Below are 26,514 nucleotides of genomic sequence, written 5' to 3' on the forward strand. Positions count from 1 at the left end.
GTTGAAAGTAGAAATGTTACTTCATGCAGTTTCTTCCTTAAGTAAGTTCTCAGCTGCAATATGAGAGTTATAGCACTTTAGGAATTTGAAAATAAGGTGAAGTGCTGTAGTTGACTTGTATGATTCACAATCAACTTGCAGCCCAGGTTATTCATTAACCAGTTCACCACACAGTCAATGTGAAGTTTAAAAAAATGCTTTTGATTGAATCAATTTTTCTTTCTCAAAAACATGGAAAAACAAGAGCTACTTGGGAATGGTTGACTTTCAAATGGTCACATATACAAAGGTTTGCATTTGGTTGTGCTCAGCAGACAGAAGTGCAAGAAAAACACTCCAGCATATTCACTTTCACACAAAAAATGCAAAAATGTAGAAGGAAAAGTTGAAAAAAAATTGAGAGATGAGCTATGATTGCAGTGTGACAGAAAATGTTTTATTCTATCGTGGGCTGTTGCACCAATCTACACACCAATAACACATGGAATCAATATATGGTCTGCCTTTAAAACAATAAAGTTATTTCCAGTCTACAGACTTTATTTCAATAAAACTAAGTAATATTTTATATCATAACAGTGGGATTGTGAGAATATTTTTATCACAGATTGCAGTATGTACATATATGCAATATGATGTAAATGAAGTGAATGGACCAAATATTTTTGACAGAATAAGAGGACTGAGAACTGATTAAAGTGTGTTTAACTAAAGACATTTATGAACAGAATGCATTTTCCAGCATTGGACTCATTTCAGCAGTTATTATAATACTTGAACTGCTTTTAATTTCTCTGAAATTTCAACAAACTTCAAAGGCAAACTTGCATGACATTACTTTCATTATCCACATACTGGTAGCTTTCAAACCCTCCTCTTCAGATAATATAAATGCATCTTGCTCTTAAATGAACCTTGCCTATATTTTCTGGAGAGAAAACTTTTCATTGTATTGAAGTATTCAGCTTGCAACAGTTTTTATTCATAAATACATATTGCTTCATTGTCTGTTCAATTAAACATTTTCTCTGTTTGGTTAAAAACAGTGACCACAATAGATAATAAGTTTATTGCAACATTGAAGGGTGATTACATCTCACAGAATTATAACATCACAGAAGAGGCCACTTACATGCCTCAGGATGTCTCTGATGCAAAGATATACTGTATGATATATAATTGTCAAATTCTCCTGGGCTCTGTGGAAATGAAATTAAAGTAAACAAAGAAGGAACATAAACCACTAAAATTTTCCTGCTCCTTTCCATATTTGTAATGTACTAATTTTGTTGGCTTGCTTTTTCAGAAGGGTCTATTATTATTAAGTTTTAATTCTTTAGATTGTCCCTGACCCAAATTTTTGTTTTGATATAAATTCTGAAACTATCAAAATGACAAATAAAATTGAGCTAATACCTGTTGAATACTTTGGCTTTATTTAAAGATTACTACTGCAGAGAATGGGCCGCTTGGTTGGTAGCATACTGCCTTCTCACTAGAAACTGGATTCAATTCAGAGCAGACTAATGGAATAAAATGCCTTTTTGCGGTACTTTGGGAATACATGTCCTGAGTTGGAGCAGCTCTGGGATTCAAAGTTATTCATTACTTGAACTAAACTTGTTTAAACACTCGGAGTACTTGAATATCTGGTATGCAAATCAGAAAAAAATGAAGGAACCTTGTTCATATGATAGGTCACTAATATCCTTTTGAGTCTCTGGCACGGGTTCAAATCTAACCACTGTTAGTTAATAGAAGTTTACTGTCTGTATTGACTATAAATAATATTTTTGAAGTTAGCCTCACCCAGTTCCTCCTAGGTATAAACGCTAAATAGAAAACTTCCTGCAAGTTGACACTAAACTGGCAAACTCAATATAGAGGTGCCATAAGGGTATGGAAAGTGAAGAGAAACACATATGGGTATATAATAAAGTCCTCTTTGGAGTTTGGATTAAGGCACATTCTTTGGGCAGTGTAGAGGAAGAACTAGTTTTTGACAGTGACCAGGCTGACCTAAGATAAAGCTGATTCCTGCCTTATTACATGCTGGAGAAAAGAACATAGTTCCATTTACTAGTATTCATATATTTCATTTTGGCACACAGAAAACTTCATGCACCAGAATATCTGAATACTAAAAAGAGTGTCTGGCAACCAGTGCTACCTACTAACATGGGAGAACACCTACTTTTGTTTCTCAGTTTCACTTGATACAGAAAACTAAATATGAATATTGCTTTATCAGAGAACCGGGCACTGAGATGTTTGTAGCCCCTTGCATCATTTTAACACAAACCAGCCTAAAAGCAACTCCTCATCTGACCATTTTAATTCAATTTGCATCATTATTTTTTGTTAAACTCCTTGCCTGACAAATTATTCTACTTACGGAAATAAGAGAATGATATTTTAACCTGCTTACAATGTGCACATCCATTTAACACTTTTAAACTATGTGAGAAAGTGTGAAATTCTGCTACCTCCTGAACACCTCTGATATCGGGTATTGCTTTGTGGCAATAGATAACATCAAATAGAAGCCCAAAGAGCTCTGGTGAGATACCTTCAAGCATTTGTTAAAGAGAGAGAACACATTCACTGGTTAAATATTAAATAGCTTAGTTGAGTCAGTAGCATAAGCTAACTTCGCTATGCTTCTCTTTGTGCATGAAACATAAATTAAACAGACTGCAGCAAGCAAACTGTAATTGTTGCTTCCTTGAAGGTCAAAGAAATCTGCCGTAGATCCAGTCATACCTCATTATATCAAAATGGCACTTTATAAGTGTCTCTGCCAATTTTTTTCATTCTGGACAAAGTTATCTTAACACCAAGGTGACACATGATGACAGTCCCAGCACTAGAATATTAATTTGCATTTGATCTGACTTTGAAGGACCAGAAATTTTAGAACGCTCAAAATCAGTAAATAGGTCCTCTTCCTTACTGTAGTGACTGGAAATGAGATTGCAAGTAGTATTGACTTACATATGGACTGTAAAATCAAAGTTATAATGACCTAAACAAATCCTCCTTGAGATTTGCAAATTTATAGGGGTAATGCATAGATTTTGTTTAATTTGATATAACAATAGATGCAATATCAACAAAAAAAACAATGTTATATTCAACCTAAAGAGCATAATAATTGCATGCCACATTAGTTTTTGGAAAAGACTTAAAAAAAATCAATCCAGTAAAATATCAAACAGAAAGGAGTGTACAATTAAACAAAAATTAAAACTGAACACTTTCTTTTTGTACTTTTTTTTTCTCAATTGCTTCTGGTATTTGTAATTGAACTAACATACTGAGAGGACTTCGACATTACTTAGTCCAAGAGCACCTGGTTGGAAATGTTTAATAGTTTGAAAACAAATAGTTGATAATGCTTTCTAATGTAGTTAATAGAAATATGAATGCAGTTTTAAAGAAAGCGATTAGTTTGCTAGCAACAGCTGGAAACAAAAATTACTATGTTAAAAAGATAAAATAAAATGGCAATGATTTCTCCAGTCACTGTATGTTGACATTGTACATGTTGTGAAGATTTTCTGTAAGATCTTTGATTTTGCCATTAATAAGGAACAGATAAAATCTCTATAAACACCTTTATCCAATAAATGGTGGTTCAAAGAACTTTTACACCATGAAGGCAGTTGGAGCAAAAAAAAGCAATGACAAAATGCCTAATTTGCTAAAAACATAATCTATATGGCAACACTATAAAAAATACATGCCAAAATGTACATACATGCCTTCAGCTGCTGATCTTACAGTACAAACTTGGCACTTATAACCATTTCCAAGATGAAACTATTATATTTATCAATCTTACATGGTTATCTGTCGAATAATATTGTAATTTCTTTTAAATTTGAAAAAAATGGCCTTTACATATATTTATTATATTCTGTTTTTTAAAAAAATATTCTTTGGTTATGGCAATTTAGTTTAAATATGGTATACTTGTAATTGTTTTAAAGTTATGTTTGAGTGACCATGCCTGTTGAAGAACAAATACTAGCATGATGACTTATCATGGCTGGGTAACTCACGGTCATCTTAAAGCTCTATTTAATCTAAATTTGCATTTCTCAGCCATTAGCAAGGGCTCTATGAATTTAGTATGGAAAATACATGTTGCAGTTTCTGCCAAAGTGTGTGTAAAATTTGAAATCATTCCAAAAATAATTTTCATTTGGGAAGATGCACATGGTTTCAGGAAATTAATAAAAAGATGTTACTCTCTTTACACGCTCTATAAAGATGAAATATATATTTACACTTGCAGAAACTAGCATCACCTCAGTGGTGTAGTTTAAGCACTGCCACCTCTTTGTAAATTAGGCACTACAACATTTTTTTTTCCTGGTTTAAATGATAATCATTTCTTTTTTGCAAAAATGTTGAATCTTTTTTCTTTGTCCTTTTTGCCGGGACTTGTTTCTTGGACAATCACAGAGGGGAGAGGGAGGGTATGTGCCCTGACATCACCCTGTTTTGCACTCTGTGGCTTGTTATGCTCTGCAATTGCTATGTTGAGATTGTGGATCCAGTTGTGCATCTCCTCCTGCAAGAGTAAAATAAATTTCCATGAATGCACTACTCAACTTTATCACCTGTAAATGTAAGAGATTACTGTAAATTGCAGGGTTTCATCCATACCAGCAGTTCAGAATTTTTTTGACCCAGCGCATGCCTTGAGGTCCACCCTCACACTAGTCTTTCATGACCTCGTAGTTTAAATCAAACTCTAAGCCTTGTTACTACAGTGAATCCATGGAGCAGTCTGTGAGCAATGCCTGGGCCACAGGCAGCAAACCTGCATCCCCATTCCCACTGTCCTTTTGACAGCTCACTGCTATTAGGGGTCGATGACTGCTTTTCAATGTCTCTGATGATCAGGACTCTTAAAATCAGTTTGCAAGGATTAAATTAATTAGAAGATATATTTTTTAAAAAGTAATAATTTTACTTAAAAAATGTTTAACATAATAATGTTTGAAAATAATTTATAAGTAAAATAAAACAAAAAAGAACTCTCCTGCATTTAAAACTAAGGATTCAGCTATGACGAGTATCCCATCCTTCAGCTATGTAGCATATCTGACCCCTCAGCTCAAAACAATGCAGCTCTGCTAGTGGACTCAGGGTTGGGTCCAGTGGCAGAGTGGGAAGTCAGCTGCTAGTGTACCTGACCTCCAGCATGTCCTTGATTTCCACAGGCTTGGAATTCTGGACCATAGTGACCAGCACATTGCTGATAGTCAGTGGACCCCATGGAACCACCACACTAGTTCTTAGGTTGGAGCTTTTCACATCTTGTCATAGTCATCGAGCCATACAGCACAGAAACAGGCCCTTCAGCCCACCATATCTATGCTGACCATCAAGTACCTATCTATACTAATCCCATTTACCAGCACTTTGTCCACAGCCTGCTATGCCTTGGTGATACAAATGCTCATCCAGATGCTTCTTAAATGTTGTGAGAATATCCACCTCCACCACTTTCTCATGCAGTGCATTCCAGTCTTCAACTATCATCTGGGTGAAAAAATTCCCCTCTAAACCTCTTACACCTTACCTTAAACCTCTGATCTTAGCTGCCTCCACCATGGGGAAAAGTTTCTTCCTGTCTATCCTATCTATATCTCTCATAGTTTCTACTACAATGATTGTCATTAGACTCACCTACAACCTCTTCTGTATCAGTATCTGTAGCACTAACCATGCAACTGATGAAACTTTAGTAGATTGACTTATGCCCATTTGTAAAACTCCAAGGACTTATCATGCTATTCAAGTTTGGCACAGAACACAAGTGAGCCAGCATGAGCTTTCCCACAGAATGTGCCAAGATATTAAACTGCATATCACTGTTTTATTTTCCGCATCATGCAAATTAAAGTATTTTTTCCTGGAGTGCAACGGAATAACTACTGGCTCTGGGTCATTTTGCTTCACCCTGAATATTCAACTGGGCATTTCTGGGCATGAGTCACCCTTGCACTGCCAAATGCACGGGATGCAGTATTAAAGTGACAGGCAATTGGATGCTCAGGGTCACCCGTGTAGACTGAATGGAGGCATTCCAGAACGTAGTCACCCAGTCTGTATTTGTTTCCACTAATGTGGAGGAGACCACATTTTGAGCACTGAATGCTGTGCATTAAGTTGCATGAATTATCATTGAATCAGTATTTTACCTGAAGAAAGTTCTTGGGTTCTTGGATGGAGGAAAGTGAGAAGTAAAAATTTCCATTTTCTTGGTCCTTACCAGCTTAATTTTAATTGGCTGAACTAATTTTCACACTGAACAACTTTTTAAACTCCACAACTTTCTCCAAATCAAAAGTATGGCTATGGGAACTTGTTAACTGGTCCACGTTAAGGCCGTCACTTTGTGGGATACAAGGGATAGTTTTTGGTTCAGCCATACTTAGTCCCCCTCCCTCACCTCTTTATCTAGGGCATAGATAACTGAATTAGTCCTCATTCAGAGCTTGGAAGTTTTATCATCTTTACTGTCAATTTAAAATTCCATTTCACTTTCACATGGTCCATTTCTGACAGTTCCCTTTATAAGCCCACAGACTGCCACAGAGATTTTGGCTATACTTCCTCCCACCCTTCATCCTGTGAGGACTCCACTCCACTCCACTCTCCCAGTTTCTCTGTTCTGTCATGTTTGTTCTGATGTCAACACCATCCACACCAGTGCTTCTGAGATGACTTCTGATTTCCTGACATGCAGTTTCCACCCACCAAAAATGACAGGCCTCCCAGCTGCTTCTATTCCATTTCCCACACTTCTCCTCCCTCACTCCTCCAACTAAAATCCAGTATAGGATTTCCCTTATGATCGTGCAACTGCAGGAGATTCAAACTTGCCTTCTTACCTCTTCTCGTCCCACCACCCAGGGACCAATCTTTACTCCACCAGCCTTTACATTCATCTCTATAATTTCTGTCACATTTAACATAATGCCACTACCAGAAACACGTTCCCTTCTCCTCCTGGTATTCCAAAGGTTCCCTTCTCAAATGTCTTGCTCTTTCATCTTTGCTAACACCCACTCATCTTCTTACAGTGCTTTCCCATACAACATGGAAGATGCAAGCTTGCCTGTTAACCTCTTCCCCTCTCGCCATCCAGGGACCCAAACACTTCTTCCAAGTGAAGCAGTGATTCACTTGTACTTTTTCCATTTTAGCATACAGCGTTCCATGCTCACAATGTTACCTCCTCTGCAGTGGAGTCTCCTCTACATTAGAGAAACCAAGTGTAGATTGGGTGGTTGCTGTGCCGAACACCTCCATTAATTCCACAAGGGTAACCCTGAAGTTTCAGTTGCCTATGAGTTTAATTTTCCTAACTTTAGCCTCTACATTGTTCCAACAAAGCCCAACATAAACTCAAGAAGAAGTCTCTCATCCCCTGACCAGGCACATTACAGTCCTTAGGAATCAGTGTATTTCGGGTAGCCAGACTTTCCAATTCATTATCAGCATTGGCCAGTTCTGATGAAGGTCACCAACCTGTAACGTTGACCCGTTTTTTTTCCTCTCTCTGCGGATGCTGCCTAACCTGCTCATTACTTCAGAATTCTTTTTTATTACGGTTTCCCAGCAAATGCAATCTTTTGTATCTGTCAGATCCCCTGACCTTTTTCTCTTCTCAGTTCTCATTCATCGCCTTCTATCTACACCTCCTTCAGAATCTGAGATTAGCAAGCATTCACCACCCCTCTCAGCCAACACCATGGCCACCTGTGTCATTCAGTCTCTCTAAGCTTCTGCCCTATCACAGACAATCCCTTTATTCTTTCTACTCCTCCTCTTCCTTTGCTTCTGGTTTTGGTTAAAAGTCATCAACCTGAAATCCATACTGATTCTTTCTCCACAGGTGCTTCCTGACATGCTGAGTAATTCCAGCATTTTCTGCTTTTATCTGATGTTTATTATTTTGTTCTAACCCAATAATGCCTCCTGCCTAGTTAAATCAATTGCCAATCAGCTTTAAGGTTCTCCTAGGATTTGCAAAGCTAGGTAATCACAAATACCTAATAAAATGAATAAATGGCATGTTTAATCCTCCTCAAAAAAAACTGGCATTTTAATGAGTTAGCAAAAGACATTCATAAGATATTTGCATTCTCTACACATTTAGTCCGAGAATTTGTAATGAGGGAAAGTTTGGGTAAGCTGCCTTCAACCAAAGCTCGTGGGAGCTGTGTCAGATCTGTCACAACTCAGGGACGTGAGATTAGCAGGAGCAAATCACAGACTGGTGACTGTGTTTATCCACACAAAAAACTTAAGAAAACAACAACTAACCAGTTTGCGTATCAAGCCCAATTGTTACAGACCATTTCCTGGAACTTCCTCAGTACCAGCAATGACATGTTTATCAGCCACCATGCTGCACACCAACAACTTGTTTGATGTGGGTCTACCATTTGGAAATTCTGCAACTCCTGAGGACAAAGTATCAGGCACTACTGAAACACCGTTACACGAGGGAATGCCTTTTCTGTCCTTGCTGAACTGGTGCAGAGTGTACAAGGGCTATCAGCAAAGTCTGGGGCTGTGGCTAGCTGCAAGGGGTTGCTGGAGAGAAAGGTTTGACGTGGCCATTTTTATTCTCCCTGTTCCCCTACCTTTTCCTGTGCTTGCTCCATGGCTTGTTGTTCAATGAATAAGCAATAAATAAACAATACTCCATAATTGAATATTGAAATAAATTACAATAATATCCATAAATTTCAAAATTTCACTGTCATTACAATACTTCCCACTACAATACATTTCAATACATTACATCTAAATACTTGAATTCCGCAGACCAACTTGATTACTTTCATGACTGATGATTAAAGACACAACTAATGCCTTGTGTAGACGTTTGTACTCTTCCCCCCTGCCTTTCACCTGTCTTGTTTTCTCTAACCCTAACAAACTCTCACAGCTCAACCCTTCCCCATTTCCTCAGCTACTCACCCATCCTCAATTTCCCATGATATTTGCTTTTTATCTATTTTTATAACAATTTACTCCTATTATAGTGATGTCCACATGGACACTGAACTATTTAACACTGATATGCTCATTGCTGGAATTGTAGAAAATAGACCAATAAGTGAGTTCCAAAAATACATAAGATCATTCCAGTGCAAGGATTACATTGAATTGTTGATCATCACTGGTGAATGATTATTTAGATATCACCATTACCAAAGGAATATTTGTTTTGAAGTGAATACTGGGAGGGTCAATATTACTTACCTCATCTTTGCCGTGGAACAGGTACTCGGAACCATTGTTCAACCTGAAAGCAAGCCCAAACACAAGAAGCTTAAAACAGATGCTTGTCCATATGAGGAAATCAGTGGAACATCATCGGCAAATACTCTATTTTTAGGCCTGCATTTATTATGGATCATTGGAAGGAGTATAAAGGCTGTAACATACACTGGAGTCACATAATGTACGTAACCATCACATTTGCTGTCCTGGCATCTGATTTCCTCACCTGCTTTAAAGCTTTGTAAATCCATCTTACGTAGGTTTTGCTCTATTTATAAAAGAAATATGTATCATTGGCACCAGTCTCTTTCCACTGGAAAAAGTTACCAAATATGTGTGGACTTCAAAGAAAGAGGAGTGACCTATATATACATCCTCCCCAGGAGAACCAAACACTTATTTGTCCCATCACTGATAAATATTCAGCACTAAAGGACAATACTGCCAATGCTAAAGGGCCACTGTAATTTTCCTGTTCCGTTCAGGATTTCTAAATAAAAGATAATGGATCCATAAAAATATTGGGCATCAAGGGAAAGCAATAATGCTCTAGCATGTGTCAGAAACACACAGATCAACTATGCAAACCAGATCCCCCCCCCACCCCCCCAAAAAAAAATCAATGAGGCCTTGGAAGAATTAAATGATGCTAGCGAAGAGTTGCAGACTCCCCCCCCCCCCCCTCCAATTACAGACAATACTTCTGATTCATAATTATCAATCATTTTAAGATGTGCCTTATGGAAGTTTCATGAGACTTCAACAGAAAAGATGATTGGGTGACCAGGTCAAATGCAAGTAGATGATGCATTAGCAATATCATGCAAGACTGTTCATCTTGCAATATCATACAATATCTATTGCTGAATACAAAATTCTGCTTGTTTGTCAATTCAAACAAGCAGTTTGAATTTGGTTCTTAGATTAACCTGTTTGTTTATGCACATACTCCACTCAGACTCAAGATAACCACCTCTCACCTTCACCAGGTTTCAAGTATGCCTTGCCCTCTGCTACTTCACCTTAATCCTGTGCAGACTGGTCTATTGATATGCATTGGTAATACTTCTTTTTCTGGTGATTTTATCTTGCTGTAAAACAATAGTTCCCTTTTCTCCTGATAAGACTGCTTCCAATTCTTGTTGCTGAACAGTACATACAGGTTTCTTTAATCCTTTTCGTGTTCACGAGCTCATTCATTTTGTTGTAAGCTTTGTTGAATCAACAGTGTGCAAATTGATTCAAGCCCTAACTATGAGAATGCTAAATATATAATTCCTTTGCAGATTGGATGATTTGAAATTCCTGAACTGGAAAATTATAGTGGCATTTTGAGTTGTCTTTTGTGCTAAATATTCAGCTTCAGTATAGTCAATAATCACCAATAAATGAAAACCCCCCAAAAAAATGCAGATGCTAGAAATCTGAAATAAAAACAGAAAATGCTGGAAACATTCAGCAGGTCAGGCAGCATCTGTGGAAAGGGAAACAAAGTTAACATATCACCTTGGTGCTCAATGATCATATCTGGCTTACTGTCCTTTCAAGTGTTAGTTCATTTACATTTCCTGATATGTATGTGAAACATGCACACATACACAAACACATTCAGACAGAAATGAAAATTCAAAGAATTAACTGGAAAATAAAGCACTCCGCAATAACTAAACGGACTTGGAATGATTAGTAGAGAGCTGCTACTTGAATTATATATACTGGATGAATATCACTGATACAGCCATTATCAAGTTTAACCTGCAAAGTAAAGAAGACAAGTTTTTTTTTATAGTACCTTTCACAACCTCAAGATACTCCCAAGTGACTTACAACCAATGAAATACTTTTAAAGTGTAGACACCAATGTAACGAATGCAACAGCTAATGCGTACAAAGCAAGCTCCCACAAACAGAAATTCATTGATGTATTTAGGAGGCAAGGGATGAATATTGTCCAGATCACCAGATACAAACTCTTTGCTCCTCTTTGGACGAACTGCATAAAATCTTATACATGCACCTGAGGAAACCAGAGAGGTCCTCCCATTATTAATCATCCAAATGATGGCTCCTCTAACTTAACTGAATTGGATTTTATGTGCTCAAATCTCTGTCATGGGATTTCTACCCATAACCTTGAGATTTGAAGATTACAAATGAAGTTATGTCTGAAATAGATATAGCTGCAATGATATATACAGATAAGAAAAAAATATATATTTTGTACTGAAAACAGGATGTATCTTGTTTATTAATTCAGATCAGGAAGTTGCAAAGACAAAATTCAATACACAAAGTTTATGCGCTATGTCAAATATTGCAATGCTTTTTAAGTATGGGTGAAAGATATTGGTAACACAGACAGTGAATGTGCATTTTTCTAAGTGCTGTGGCAAGTTTGTTTGTATTTATACAGTCTGCCAATTAGTTATTCAAAAGCTACAGTGTTAGATCTGGTGTTTGAAATAAGATTTGCAGGTTGACTTTCATCTGAACCCCCAGGTCATTTAAGCTGGCCCAAGTACAGAGAATCACATCCTATTTTGATGATGCCTATTTGGCTACACCCATGCATTCCTGGTACATAGAGATCTAGGAATCTTCTTGGTTTGGAATTTTTTTTTTCCATTATCTCAGATTGACATTGTAATTGTGGCTATTGTCACTACTTGGGAGATGCTGCTGAATATTTCCCTTTGGTGATTTGGTTTTCATGATCTAATTCTGTTTCAACCATTTCAAAAAAATCTTACCTACCATTCTACAACAAATCATCAGTACCAAAACTTACAGAGTGACCACTCACCGCAGTTTAAATACATGTTTTTTCTTCTTGTAATCAGCAGCCACTTCACAAGTAGCATCTTTCAGATTCAGTGGGTCTTCTCCATGGTATGTTACACCTGCACTACAATTCTTTGTGTCCTTGTAGAAGTAAAATTCACCACTCTTCAGGGCACAATACAAGGTGATCCATGACCTAAGTTTGGATACAATTAATTAAAGTATACATAAATTAATATTTTCAATATCTACAAAATGAAGATCCAAAGAAGTGTGAAAAAGATGTTTCTTTCATTGATAATTTAGGCCACTCGATGTCAATTACTACTGTGCCAAAGCATGAAAAGATGCTGGGTATAACTTTAATGGGTTTCAACAGTTCCAGTCAAAAAAGGGCATCCATCATCTGCTAACCTTATCATTGATGCTGCATGCAAATAGCTGGATATGGATTCAGACTGGTATTGCTACCACTGCACATGAACTTTCCAACAGGTTACTAAATTTTCAGAAAGAATGGAAACATACCAACTCTACCCCCAAAATACTGGAACTATTTGTAATATTTCACTCCCACCTGGGCTGTTTCGAGGATCATAAACAAAGTGTCCTTAATCTCCCCAGTTTGGACAGTTCATCAAAACAACAAGTAGTGGAGTAAAGGAGTAATTGAATCTGCAGATGATAAAGACCTTTCTAAATGTTTCAACATTGGAAGAACTGACCTATGCTGTGAAAGTGGAATTAAACAGTTTTGGTGATAGAATGAATGTTGGGTTTATAGCTCAGCTCAGGGACAAAGAGGACATCTGATTGATGCTCTGAAAAGGAAAAAGTGAGTGGTTAGGAATCAGTGAGGAGTAGCTAGTGGGTGGAAGGTAAAGGCTTCTGTCTTTCTGAGGTTGAGCTAAAAGACAACTTGCTGAATTCAAGGTTATCAGTTTGAAGTTATCAAGAAAAATGGTAGAAAAATAAAACTGGATATCATCAGCAGTGAATTTATTCAGTGAGTCACCTCAGGGAAAGATGTACGTCATTTTAAATCAAATGTATTTTCAGTCAAAGTGAGCATTCATTGGAAAATGCAACAAGTTTTCAACTTTTGAGATTCTAGTGTTGGGTTTATCCAGGGTGAGATGGGGGAAGATTTGATCAATACATTTTGTAATGAAATTGTCAATTAGGTTTTAAATAATTGGTTAATTATTTAATTAACATATCACCCAGAAGAAATCTTTCCTGGTGCATTCAAAGGATATCCTTTGAAGGATATCACTAAATGTACTGCATATGTGTTACAACAGCTACCCCTATAGCTTCTCAGAATTTATCTAGTGCTAAGTTATGGGCAGATAAGTGTTATGTGAGAACATCCATATTCAGTTCACATAAGTTACTTACAGCTAGAAGAAAAAAGATGTTAACTGTATTCCAACTTAGATCATAAAAGTGAAAAAAGATTTAAAGCTTGAAAAATTCACCTGTTTGATGCCTTCTTGCTAGGTCCTTCCAGTTCATGTTTACGTCCCAGGTATCCCTCCAGTTGGGCAATTTCTTCTTTTGAGGTAAAACTGGGAAGTGTAGATGAAGTTCTGGGCTTTTCAATTTCCATTGCTGGCAATATCAGGGGTGGAAGCTTGGAGGCCCTTTCGTAAGGCTTCTCTTCTAACTCTGATTTTTCTTCACTCTCCATAGTTTTATCTTCTGGGCTATCAGTACCATTTACCATGGTGGACTGATCTTCAATTGTAGTTATCTATGGGAGGTTGTAGATAACATCAGAGACTGAAACACTGAGGATTTAAAAAAAGTTATGATTTCTATTGTTTTTAAACTAACTCAATCATTTAGATTAGTGATCAAAGACAACCATCAGAGATCCACATCATCAGTTATCCCATCAGGTAGATATCCCAGAATTGTATATTTTCAACACACAATTAGCTTTACCAAAGTGCATGCTAAGTAACAAAACATGAAATAATTCTCACGTCAGTGACTACTGATATTAGTGTTAATATGTTAGCATGAAATGTCTTTGTTTACTGCTTGAACAGCATTTTAGTTCAGTTGTTTTAAATGAGAATGCATTTATTAAAAAGGAAAAGGTATTGTGTGTTTATAGGGTAACAGTGAATATGGAAATTTCACTTAATATGTCTTAAGGGAAGTTTTCCTGTAAAATTTCCCACGATCTTCTTTCCCTTTTGATCTTCCTGCCTCACACATTTCTCAATGGCTCTGTGCTCCAGTGTTACACTTATCAGGTTAAAATTAGCACAAAGGAACATCTACTTAACAACACTACTTTTAATTTTAGCTCTGTCACCCCTGCATCTGCCAATACACCACCACCACCACCACTTAACCTTGGAAAAGTCCTGCATTTGGATGTCAGAAAATCAGTGGAGTCAAGGAAATGACTTATATTTAGTAGTGACTGAATGTTGGATAGGTTTATTTACATGGAGCATTACTCATTTTAATCACGGTGTTATACTGTTGCAAGCGTAAACAGCCAATCAAGAAATAACAGTTGGTGATACCAGCAAACATTTAATAAATTGTCTCTTATATCAGCATAGGCATTTAAAATATTACCAAGCTAATACTTGTGCTAAAATAACACGTAAGGGAAACATATTGGAGTTTATCAGTAAATATTACTGACAGTAATCTTCAGGCTGTTTATTAGCTTCGATTTCTTGTTGCAAATATCACAAATTTTCAGTAAATGGAAAATACAATAAAGTTTTATTCTTATTAGTGATGCTAAAAGGTTATGTGAGTGTGTGTCTAAAAAATTTTTGTCAACAGACTTTTCAAATCATGAAAAGAGATTGGGAGTTTTTAATACCAGTTTTGGATTACTGAATATTCTTGAGAAATCTCAAAGTCTGCTCCTTTTGTGGACAAAATATGCAAACTTTGCCTTGTTTCTTATGTTGAATCAGAAAAATTGGAATTAACTTGGTCCAAATATTTGCATTTCTTTTCCTGACCTCCTTGCTGTTCCAAATACAAATGCATGCTGCAGATTAGTTCAGCCTGCTGTCATTGCACAGGGAATCTATTAATTTAAGGGAAACATAGCAGGTTCACACAACAGTTCAGTTCAGTTTAGTTCAGTTCACCACTGATTTTATGCCTTTGTCAAGAAACAGCACCTGTTGACAAATTACAGGCAGGTATGGTCTGCTGAATGAAAGTGAAAGGAGACCGACCAGTGGATTCAGTGTTCTTTATTTAAGGGCTGGCATTTAAAAGAAAACATATTATTTCCTTTTATTCTCCTTGCACTTGCAACTCAGAATGCAACAGGATGCCATCATCTTAAGGCTTTTTGCAATATTTCTTCCCAATTTATTTAGAAGAGCTTAAAACTTGCCTTTTTTCCTGTCAGGAGGTACCCTCCTATATAAGTCAATGATGGGGTTCTCCATGTTTGGGGTTTACCATTGATCGATGCAAATAGATTCTTCTGTAAGGTTTATTGCTTTACGTTTCCCCTCCCATCTTAACCTTTAAGGAATTCTTGAAAAGCAATTGTTAGTAATATTAAATCTGTCATTATGCATTGCAAGTTCCTAGTGATCATAGTCAGAATCCCAGTTAAACATCTCGCCCTGTTCGATTTAATTACATGATAGGTTAAAGGGAGGACTGGAAGAGAAGAGCTCCTGGAAGTGCAGTGTGGATGATGATGGTCCCTAAAATACGTAGCAAGAAATGGATGGGGCACTGAGAGGTGGAAACCCTTGCAGGAAGAACAGAATAAGAGGACATTTGTCTCAATGGATGGTGGCATATTCTCAAGATACAAAAGAATATAGGGAGTGCAGGGGGAAACTGTAAACAATATAAAATGGACAAGCACTGTGCGAGGAAGGATCAGTTAATAATATGAAAGAGGGGCCTTTTGTTTTCAATAATCACACCAATAAAAAGTTAATAAAAATAATAATCCAGTTAATTCAAAGCAAAAAGTAAAACTTCTGGAGCTAATAACTCAAAATAAATTAAACCAAAATGCTTTGCATTCGCCTTCACGGAATAGAATAATTTCAATGTCAGAGCAGAGGAGGAATGAGTAGAGATAAAAATAGATTAAAGGGAGGCCTTAAGTAGGTTGGCTTCACTCAAAGTTAATGTGACCCTGTCCAGATGGGATACATCTAGGCCACTGAAGGAAATTCGAGTGGAGCTGGAAAAGTTTCTGACCATAACCTTTCAACCCTCTTGGATATGGGAGTGGTGATAGAGAAGGGGAGGGCTGAAACAACAGGCCAATCAATTAAATGCTGGTGGTGGAAAACTCCTGGAGACTATTTTTGAAGACCAAATTATTTATCACCTGAGGGAAGCATGGATTTTCTTGAGGCTCAGTAATCTCTGACAAACCTGATTGAGTTTTTGGATGCAATAACAATGAGAGTTAGTGAAGATGATGTATCGATGAACTTTCAAGAAGAATTTGAGAAACTACCTCATTACCTTTGAAGGTAGTAGGAGAAATTAATAATGAATTGTTAAGAAATCTTTGTAAAAAGGAATGTTTCACACAAAAACAAGGAGACGATAATCTCTGATCAGGCCTCAGTTAGGATGTACAATTCAAGTGCCATATTTTAGGAAGGGCACTTAGGCTCTGGAGAGGATGCAGAGGAGGTTTACCAGGATTCTATCAGGGAAGAGGAATTGAAGAACCTGTCATTGCTCTCCTTGCAAGGGTAACTCTGGCGAGACGTATGAGAGGTGCCCAAAATTATGAGGGGCTTCAACAAAGCAAAGAATGAGAAACTATTTCATCTGTGAAGTGGGTTGATAATCAGAGCTGATAGATGAAAAATTATTTTAAAAAACCCAGTGGGGAAATGAGCAGTCATTTTTTTTTAACACCAAAAGTTCTTAAGATCTGATATGAATAACCTTGATGGCACAATGAGATCCCATGGGAATGTTTTAATGGCAATTGGACAGGCTCTTGAAGACAACTAATCTGCAACTTCAGAGGGAAAATACCAGACTATGGAACAATGTTGGATAGCCCTTTCAAAGAGATGGCACTTACATGATGCTGTTTGGTCCAAGATTCCATGAAGCCATTTAGTAAGAATAATATGACTATTCATTCACAGAATATTTAACTGCTTAATTACTGAATACAGAATATTTAATAACTAAATTACTGCACATTTTACAGCAGCAACTACAATTAGAATACAAAAAAGTATCTTTGTGCTGGAGATGAAACGTTCATGTCAGAGAGATAATGTGCAACATTCCAAGAGCAGTGAAAAAATCAAAAGCGTGCAAATACTAGAAATCTGAAACAAAAACACAAAATACTAGTAAAGCTCAACAGGTCAAACAGCATCTGTGGAACGAGAAACATTGTTAATACTTTACGTCAAAGATTTCTTTCCACAGATGATGCCTGACCTGCTGAGTGTTTCCAGCATTTTCTTGTTTTGTTTCAAGAGCTGTGACTTGTGCAAGTAATTTTCCATTTCTTTTGAAAATTCTCTTGAGGAGATAGGAGAAAGATTGTATACAAGACTGGAATATTAAACTTTTGTTTTTCTGGATGCTTCGTTCATGAAACTTGGCTACATTTTCTAGCTATTGGCAACAACTTGCTTTTTTAAAAAAAAATGTTCATTGCAAGGCATGGAAACGAGAAAATTCAGTGGATCATTGTTGCAGATGGGGTTTAACATGCTAAAGCCATGAGAATTGGAAGGTGACTTTTGAATCATTTGATGACACTGCGTTGTCCCAGACATTTTGCTCGCACATCCATGATCAGAGGATTGAATGCTCAAGAGAATGTCAATATCTGACTTGTTTAGAGAGACATGTTGATCAAAAAACTGGCAAGAAGAAATTGAAAAGATCAAGTTGAACCCTGAAAAGAACACTAATGATGTCATATTATCTCTTTCAGTTTGATTAATTTAGTAGCTCTCTTGCCTCCAGGTCAATAATTTTGGACTTGTTTGGATGACCTATGCAGTTACTTGAATGCTGTAATGAGCAAGTGTTGCATTGTTAGAGGAGCAATACTGAGGGTGCGCTGCTTTTGGCACACAGAAGGGTAGTATTCTATCATGTTAGAAGAGTAGTTTCAGGGGAATTCTGCATTGTCGAAGGGCCAGTAATGAAAGAATGTTGCAGGGTGAAAAGGGCAGTGCAGAGGGAGGACTGCATTGTCAGTAGTTTTGAGGGAATGCTCCATTAGTTGGGGAGCAGAAGTGAGAGCGGGTGTCACTTTGTCAGCGGGGTTGGACGAAGAGAGTGCTGAAATAAACAGAACATGCTGAAAATACTTATGTCGGGCAGCAAATCTGCTACTTCCAGCATTTTCTGTCTTATTTCAGATTTCCAACACCTGCACTGTTTTGCCTTTAAACTAAGGGAGTGGGGTTTTGTTTTGACAGTAGGAAGGAGTGCTACTTTGCATATCTTTTAATATTTTCTGCATCAAGTAAAAACTGAAGGAATGAGACCCTTTTTTTTAAAAGTTAATTTTCAGTGCCAGAGAGACCGCTTGGCACTTATTAAGAGTTACCAGACCTTCAGAAGGGCCCTATGCAGTAGACAATCCCTGTTTCTTGTGAATTTAGTCCATATCCAAGGCATCCAGACAGGAACTTCACACCACCCAATCCTCTGGGATTTTTGTGCATCAAACAGGGGAGCAGTGCAGTAGGACAGCAGATTCAGTGCTTACATAATGAACTTTGCTTCTGAACTCAGAAGAAGTTGCTGCCTGATTTGGATATGAGCTGCAGTTGTCTGGATGTTGGACTTCAATTTTTTGTCACACTCAAAGGTTGCCGTGTTTAGCACGAATGCCAAACTGATCCCCCCAAAAAGATCATGAAAACAGCTGTAAACTGGTGCACAACAGAATAAGTATGGTTTCCACCAAAAAGGTGGTTTAAGTAACAAATTGCACGGGTCCTGATGGGATAACTCCAAACTTATTGCATATCCTGACACTTTGCTGCACAGCACTCAGAGAAGGGTGTCATCTCTTAAAGGCACACAACTCATGGCAGCCAGATGGCAGCAACAAACAGTATGCTGCCATGGAGAAGAGAGCAACTGGAGGGAGAGCCAAGGTTTTCTTTGTAAGGCACTGAATAAGATGCATTCGAGGGAAAAAGACACATACCAGAAGGGAAAAAGATGAAGCAGTGCCAGAAAAAATATACTGACATCATTAGAGATGTCAAGGTGACCTTTACAGCACTTGCTAGTCAATGCATTAAATAGTAATTCTAATTTAATGCTGCCACTTACACACACAGACAGGCATGCATCCCTCAGATATGCTCCATCTCTACCTCCCTTAGATACATAGTTGTCAGCTCACAATTCCCCCCACCCCCAAAACACTGATCAAGTACATAAACTTTGCTTTCTCCTCATTGAGGCAGATACTGCCAGGAATAATTGGAAGATTACTAGATGGGGATGGGCTGCTTCCAAAGATGCAGTACCTCACTAGGCTCATGGGCAGAGAAAACAGTGAGGTACCCATTAAATGAGTCCCATTGAAGCAGTCATAAAACGATTTCCTTGTAGTTAAATTCTCATAAAACACTCTGCTAGTTCCAACACTGAACACCTTGGATGGTGTGTCGGGTAGAAGATACAGGAGCCTGAGGGCACGTACCACCAGACTTAAAGACAGCTTCTACCCCACTGTGATAAGACTATTGAACGGTTCCCTTATACAATGAGATGGACTATGACCTCACGATCTACCTTGTTGTGACCTTGCATCTTATTGCACTGCACTTTCTCTGTAGCTGTGACACATTACTCTGTACTGTTATTGTTTTTTACCTGTACTACCTCCATGCACTCTGTACTAACTCAATGTAACTGCACTGTGTAATGAATTGACCTGTATGATTGGTTTGCAAGACAAGTTTTTCACTGTACCTTGGTACAAGTGACAATAATAAACCAATACCATAATCTCTAGTGAAGTCTGAAGCTGCCTTGGGAGGTGCCCTGGTGTAAACCAAGTGGCCCTTTTAAATGGTATCCAAATGTAAAGCTCAACAGGTTGTGCCTCTTGTCTTTTGTGCTGCCAAATGACAGTCGTTTTCTAGATCCAGGATCTCCAGTTTACATCAGATGCTTCAGATGTGCGTTGCAATGACAACTGATATCATTAGGTAGACATTTGATGCTGAATGCAACACGGTGAATCCTGACGGGATGTGCCCCTCAATTTCACCCAGAAATGATCCTAATGGGATTTACTCCAGATTACGTTGATGCATTCAGGAAAGATGTGGAAACTCTGGATAGGATGCAGATGGGATTTACCAAAATTATTCAAATCACTCCAGATTACAGTGATTGCATATCACAGGAAAAAAAGTCCAATAAAATCTAATTTTTGGGCAAGTGAGTGCTGTTATCCTCACCATTGTTTTTCACACTAGTCTATTTTGAATTGTTAATCATAAATCATTTAATACTTTTTATTGAACAGGTAAAGTTTCCCTCTAAAAAATCTAATACCCTTAGCCTTTAAATCTTCTCAGTTTTCCAATATAAATAAAAACAGAGAATTTCTGATGAAAGATCATAGACCTGAAATACAAGTTCTGTTTCTCACTCCACTGATGCTGCCTGACCTGTTAAGTATTTCCAGCATTTTCTGATTTATTTCAGATTTCCAGTATCTGCAGTGTTTTATTTTCAATCTCACTTTTCTATTACTGATTCATCTTTTCCAATGTCCTGTCTTTTAACAGATGGATGAGGTAAAAATGGTCAAAGCCCTGCTTCATCACAATAATTACAAACACCCTACCATTAATAAAAAACTAGAAAGCCTGCTCAAATATATGTCAGCAAAAATTGACAATTCCCCAGATGCATAAGCAAAACAATTCATGTACAGTAGTGACTTAATTTCCAGTTTCCCTCTTTATTGATCTCTGCATTTTTATCATGCTCCATCTCATTTTCTTTGTGGTCCTCCTGTCTAATTTTCTCTGTTTTCATACATTTGGTTCAGTATTCTTAAGTCTGTCTCTGTCTCTATTCAATAGTCTGAATTAAAGTTAATACAAAATTACAATGGAAAATTGTTAAGGCGTTCACAACCGACAAGCCATTGTCTACTTTCCACGCACAAGTTCAGTCTGAGAGCCACTGCCACAATAGGGAATAAACAGCCAAAGACCATACACAGTCATTGCAATATGCACTAAGTGACACATATCTTAACTGGATTTCTGTTACTGTAATGAGAACTTGGAATAGTGTGCATCTTACAAACTTTACATCCTGCAAAGAATATAAATGTAAATAGTTTTCAATTGTGAGAACAAATTTCCACAAACAAATTCTGAGAATGGCAGGACATTAGAAGGCCTGACTAAGGCATTAATGGAAAGCATCTGCTGAAAACAGGAAGCATTAAAAATGAAGGGATATGTTTAGCCAAATGGCTCATATCCCAAATAAACAAACAAATGGAAGGACAGAACAAAACCCAGTACAAAATTATTAGTGTAAAGTATACATGCCAAACATTAGACAGAAACATAAAATCCATCACGTGTGTCACATTTTCACTGCTGTTTTTAAGTTCTAGAGAAGATGTACACTGCACTACATTTACTTCAGTTTGCTTCATATACTATAGCCTGCAATTATCTCAATTAAACGTGTTTCTTTCCTTGTGCTGATAATGCTATAGTTTTGCAGGAGTTCTTCAATGCTTTTACAAAACAACATGTTTTCTCTCCAGCAAAAACCTTGGGACTTGTTCCTCTCCTCTCTGAGATCCAATGACACACTCCCACTATTCCCAGCTATTTTCTTGAGTCTTTACCTACATTAAATGGTCTTTACCATTTTATCTCTATTTGCAACTTTTCACTTTCAAGAAACAATGAACACATTCCCCCAGATTTCTCTGTTCTTGTGCCTCTTTCAGAATTGTGTTTACTAGTTTATATGTCCTCTTTTCATTCTTCTTACCAAAATGTAACATTTCACATTTCTCAGCATTAAATTTCATCTGCCATCTATCTGTTCATTCTACCAGACTGTCTATCTCCTTGAAACTTAGTACCATACTCCTCACAGGTCATTAAGCCTCCAAGTTTTGTGTCATCTGCATATTTGGAAACTGTACCTTATGTCCCCAAGTCCAAATCAGCATAAGGAAAGCAATGGTCCTAGTACCCCTGGGAATTCCACTGTACATTTCCTTCCAGTTCAACTGTCTTTCACTCCTACTCTTTGTTTCCTGCCAATTTTCTATCCACACCATTTGTTTTTACATTAGTAGCAAGGTAAGATTTTAGAAATAGTAATCAGGAGGAAAAATTATCCAGTACTTGGAGATGTTTTAGTTGATAAGGAAAACCATGTACAGATTTTTAAAAGGCAAATTGAATTTGACAAATCAAATTTTTGATGAAGCTACTGAGAACTTATTTGAAGAGAATGCAGTGGATGTTGTCCATATGGATTTTGAGAGAACATTTTGCATTTAAGACTGGTAAACAAAATTGATTCTTGTGAAATAGGAAGGTCAATGTCATCTTGATACAATGGGAAAACTGAGTAAGTAACTAGCTTAAAGCAGCAAATTGTGTTTTGCAGACTGGGAGATGATAGGCAGTGGTGTTTCCCAAGGTTTGGTGTGAGGACCACTGCTTTTTTTTTGATTTATAATAAAATTTCATAATTTTCTGATTATTCCAAACTTGTTCTTGTGGCAAATAGTGGAGATGACACCAACTGACTGCAACCAAACAGACAGGCTAGCAGACTGAGCAGTGGCAGAAATTAACACACAATAGTGTGAGTTAATGTATTGTGGTTAAAGAGGTTGCAATATAAACACAATGGCACAGCTTTAAAGAGCATTCAGGAACAAAGAAGCTTACAGTTCACTTGCATAGACCTTTGAAGGTCCCAGGACAAATTGAGAGAGGTAACAAAGCATTTGGTGTCTTGAGATCCGTGAGTAGGGGTACTAAGTATAAAGGTAAAGAAGTAATGTTGAACCTTTATAAATCAGATCTTTCGACTTCAACTAGAGCATTGCTGTGGTGTTGGTCACTACGCTTTAGGAAGACAGTGAAGTTTATGAGAGGAAGCAGAGAATATTTACCAGAATGGTTCCAGGGATGAGGGATTTTAGGTAGTTTAGGTTGCAGAAGATGAAGTTGTTCTGCTTGACTTGGAGCTTGAGGGCACATTTGACATAGGTGCACGAGATTATAACTAATTTAGATCAGGCGGAGAAAGAAAAACTGTTCCGATTAGCTGTTGGTACTTGGAATGGGGATACAGATTTAAGGTTTTAATAAAAGATATGGGGGAAGAACCATTTTGCGCAACAAGTGGTTATGATCTGCAACTCTCTGCCTACAAGGGTGGTGGAAGTAGAAACAACAAGAAATTGGATAGATACCTGAAGGAAATATCTGCAGGATAGAGTTCTACAGATGATGGCATGGAATGACCTCCTTTTGTGCCATTTTATGGAGCAAAGCCCTGCTCTCCTAAGGTCTGGAACAAAGCAACATGATTTGGTGGAGGTAGAATCACTTTGCATCATAGGTGTGGATTTTTTGTGTTTTGAACTGGCCATACTCATGTTCCTGCAGGTATTTCACAGAACCTTAAGAATTTCATTCTGTGCAAGCTCATCTTGAAGAATCAATCCAAAAAGATCTCTAGGATTTATAAAATGAATGCACACTCTGAATAATTATCAAAATAACATAAAGCCTTCAAAAAACTACACCAATCTGATCCCTAATGCTTGGTCTCCACTGATACATCAATATATCTCTTTTGACTTCATAGATGCTGCTTGACCTGTTGAGTTCTTCCAATGTTCTTTATTTTGAAACACCAAACAATCCATTCTTGGAAAGACTGGAGTAAATATTTAACTGTAATATGTTATCAGATGTACTTTTGAGAGAAATAATACAAAACCTGTTGAATTCAGTATTCACTGGCAGGCATGGTATCAGAGTGTTATTTACCATGAGAAATTGAAAAATCTGCTTTATTTTTGCCAGAAAGAAATCATTGTAGAATGTTACAAAGTAAACATTTCAATATACTTAGTTCCACGTCTCAGACTCCTTTCCTGGTGAGAAATGGCCAAGAAGGCAGGTGAGCTGTATACATCACACTGATCCTAAGCCTATGCTGCTGCTGAGGTGGATGCTGGCAGTTCCATGCCTGTGGCCCAGCTGCTGGTTTTCTCCTCCCTTTGGAAAAACACCCAGGGCCTTAAGGTATGGATCAGAGAAGTTAAACTAATTGGTGCAATTCCACTCCCATCTCTGCCACTTTAAATTTCACAGTGCAGAATTCAGGGCTGGAACAAGGTTGCTGCAAAAAGCAACGTGAAGTGCGAGTATGAAGTTACAATCTGATCAACAACTCTGTTTGAACAGAAAGCAAAAGGGATGCCCGAGATTCCTGGCAGCTGAACCAAGGTGGGAGTTGCCAGCAATCCTTGTGGACCTGTTGTGGCTGAAGTGCTCCCCTACACCACTGAAGGGAACCTCTGGACTCCCCCTCACTCCCTCCCCAACTCCACCCCCGCCAAATCCCACCCCCGGATGTGATTGCACTGGAAGGAATGCAGAGGAGATTCACCAGGACATTGCCAGGGATGGAGCACTTCAGTTATGAGGGAATGGTTAGGCTGTGGGTGTTTTCTTTGAAATGGAGAGGGCGACCTGATTGAGGTATACAAAATTAAGAGGGATGTAGATCACGAGAAACATTTCCACTTCACATGGGTATCTACATATGAGGGCATAGACTTAAGGTAATGAGTAGGAACTTCAGAGGGGATTTTAAGATAGATATCTTTGTTAGTCACATGTACATCAAAACACACAGTGAAATGCATCTTTTGCGTAGAGTGTTCTGGGGGCAGCCTGCAAGTGTCGCCATGCTTCCGGCGCCAACACAGCATGCCGACAACTTCCTAACCCGTATGTCTTTGGAACGTGGGAGGAAACCGGAGCACCCGGAGGAAACCCACACAGACACAGGGAGGATATACAAACTCCTCATGGACAGTGGCCGGAATTGAACCCGGGTCACTGGCGCTGTAATAGTGTTACGCTAACCGCTACACTACTGTGCCTGCCAAATGCAAACTCCACACAGGCAGCGCCTGGAAGAATTTTGTTCACACAAAGCATGGTTGAAACCTGGAATACACTGGGGGGCGGTGGGGTGGAGGCAGATACTCTGATAATATTTAAGAATTATTGAGATGAACATGGCAAAGGTGGCTACAGGCTGAATGCTGGAAATTGAGATTAGTATAGTACCAGATGAGCAGCATGGACTCTGTGGGCTGAGGACATACTTCCATGCAGTTTGACTCTGCAATTCTCCCTCCAAGTCATCCGAAGCCTGTATTCTAGCCTTTCTTGCCTTAGACTGATTTCCACTCTCATTTGCTTGGTCTTCAGTGTCTTTCCTCAATGACTGATTTCTAACCTTCTTGGCCTCACCATTAATGAGGCACCATTTTCCACTACATTGGTACTACTATCGTGCATAGAAAATAAAGAGTGTGAACGGGAATCCTTCAGCAATCGATGCAGCCTGAGGGAGCATAAACAGTGCCACCCATAAATGTTTGATATGTTAGAATGTGTTCTGAGCTTGAGTAGGTGACTAATTGAATGAAAAGAGTTGAAAGCATATGCCTGGAAGTGCTCTGACAAAAATTGCTTGAATCGGTGTTTCCAGGATATCAACAAATTTTACCACTGCTCCAAAATAGGATGGAAGAAAGAGCAGTTAACTGTTCCTGCAGATCTTTCCTCTAATCCACAGGTAATATATCAAAAAAGTACACAGACCAAGATATTGGGGATCAATAAAGAATTGGAAACTTTCAATTTGTGTAATCTTCAGTTTTCACTTGTTGTCCTTTTGCTGGAATATATTTATATTCTGTTGTTTTCTCTCATCATTTTTCCTTTGTTGTTATGCTTTGGACTTGGCTTCCTCCTGAAAGGAAGTTTGGCACCATAAGAGGATATTAAATTGAATTTGTCCAAGTGAAGTCCAGCAGTTTGTTTCTTCCCACCTAAATCCATTTAACAGTCATGAAATATGGAAATTATCATATAATTCAGTAAACTCAATGAACTTTGGAACCAAAATCAGCAGCAACCTATATCAAACCGTTGCAGCTCATTAAAATACAATTTCAGTATAAACTGGCACCGATGCACAACTTGACATCCTTAATAGACAAATACAACACACTCAAGAGGTTTCCTTTTAACCTTTCTATCCTTGTTCCTTCCTTCCCATCCTGTCCCTTCCTCCCCAACATTAGTTCCAAATTCCTCACAGAAACAAAAC

The 26,514-nt window shown here is 37.9% G+C and overlaps 1 protein-coding gene across 4 annotated transcripts in view; it reads right to left on the reverse strand.

Annotated features, from left to right (window-relative positions):
- Positions 1-377: 377 nt before the first annotated feature.
- The window catches only part of LOC127583988 (spectrin beta chain, non-erythrocytic 1-like), a 234,936-nt gene continuing 208,799 nt past the window's right edge, over positions 378-26,514 (reverse strand). For all 4 annotated transcript variants that reach the window (XM_052040667.1, XM_052040506.1, XM_052040588.1 and 1 more), the window contains exons 33-36: positions 13,581-13,855; positions 12,122-12,295; positions 9,298-9,340; positions 378-4,579 (exon numbers count right to left, since the gene is read on the reverse strand). In XM_052040667.1, coding sequence (XP_051896627.1) covers positions 4,394-4,579; positions 9,298-9,340; positions 12,122-12,295; positions 13,581-13,855 — 678 coding nt within the window. In that variant the 3' untranslated portion in view covers positions 378-4,393. The remainder of the gene's footprint in view (positions 4,580-9,297; positions 9,341-12,121; positions 12,296-13,580; positions 13,856-26,514) is intronic.

This window comes from Pristis pectinata, chromosome 1 (genome assembly GCF_009764475.1).
Source record: "Pristis pectinata isolate sPriPec2 chromosome 1, sPriPec2.1.pri, whole genome shotgun sequence".
Lineage (NCBI taxonomy): Eukaryota > Metazoa > Chordata > Chondrichthyes > Rhinopristiformes > Pristidae > Pristis > Pristis pectinata.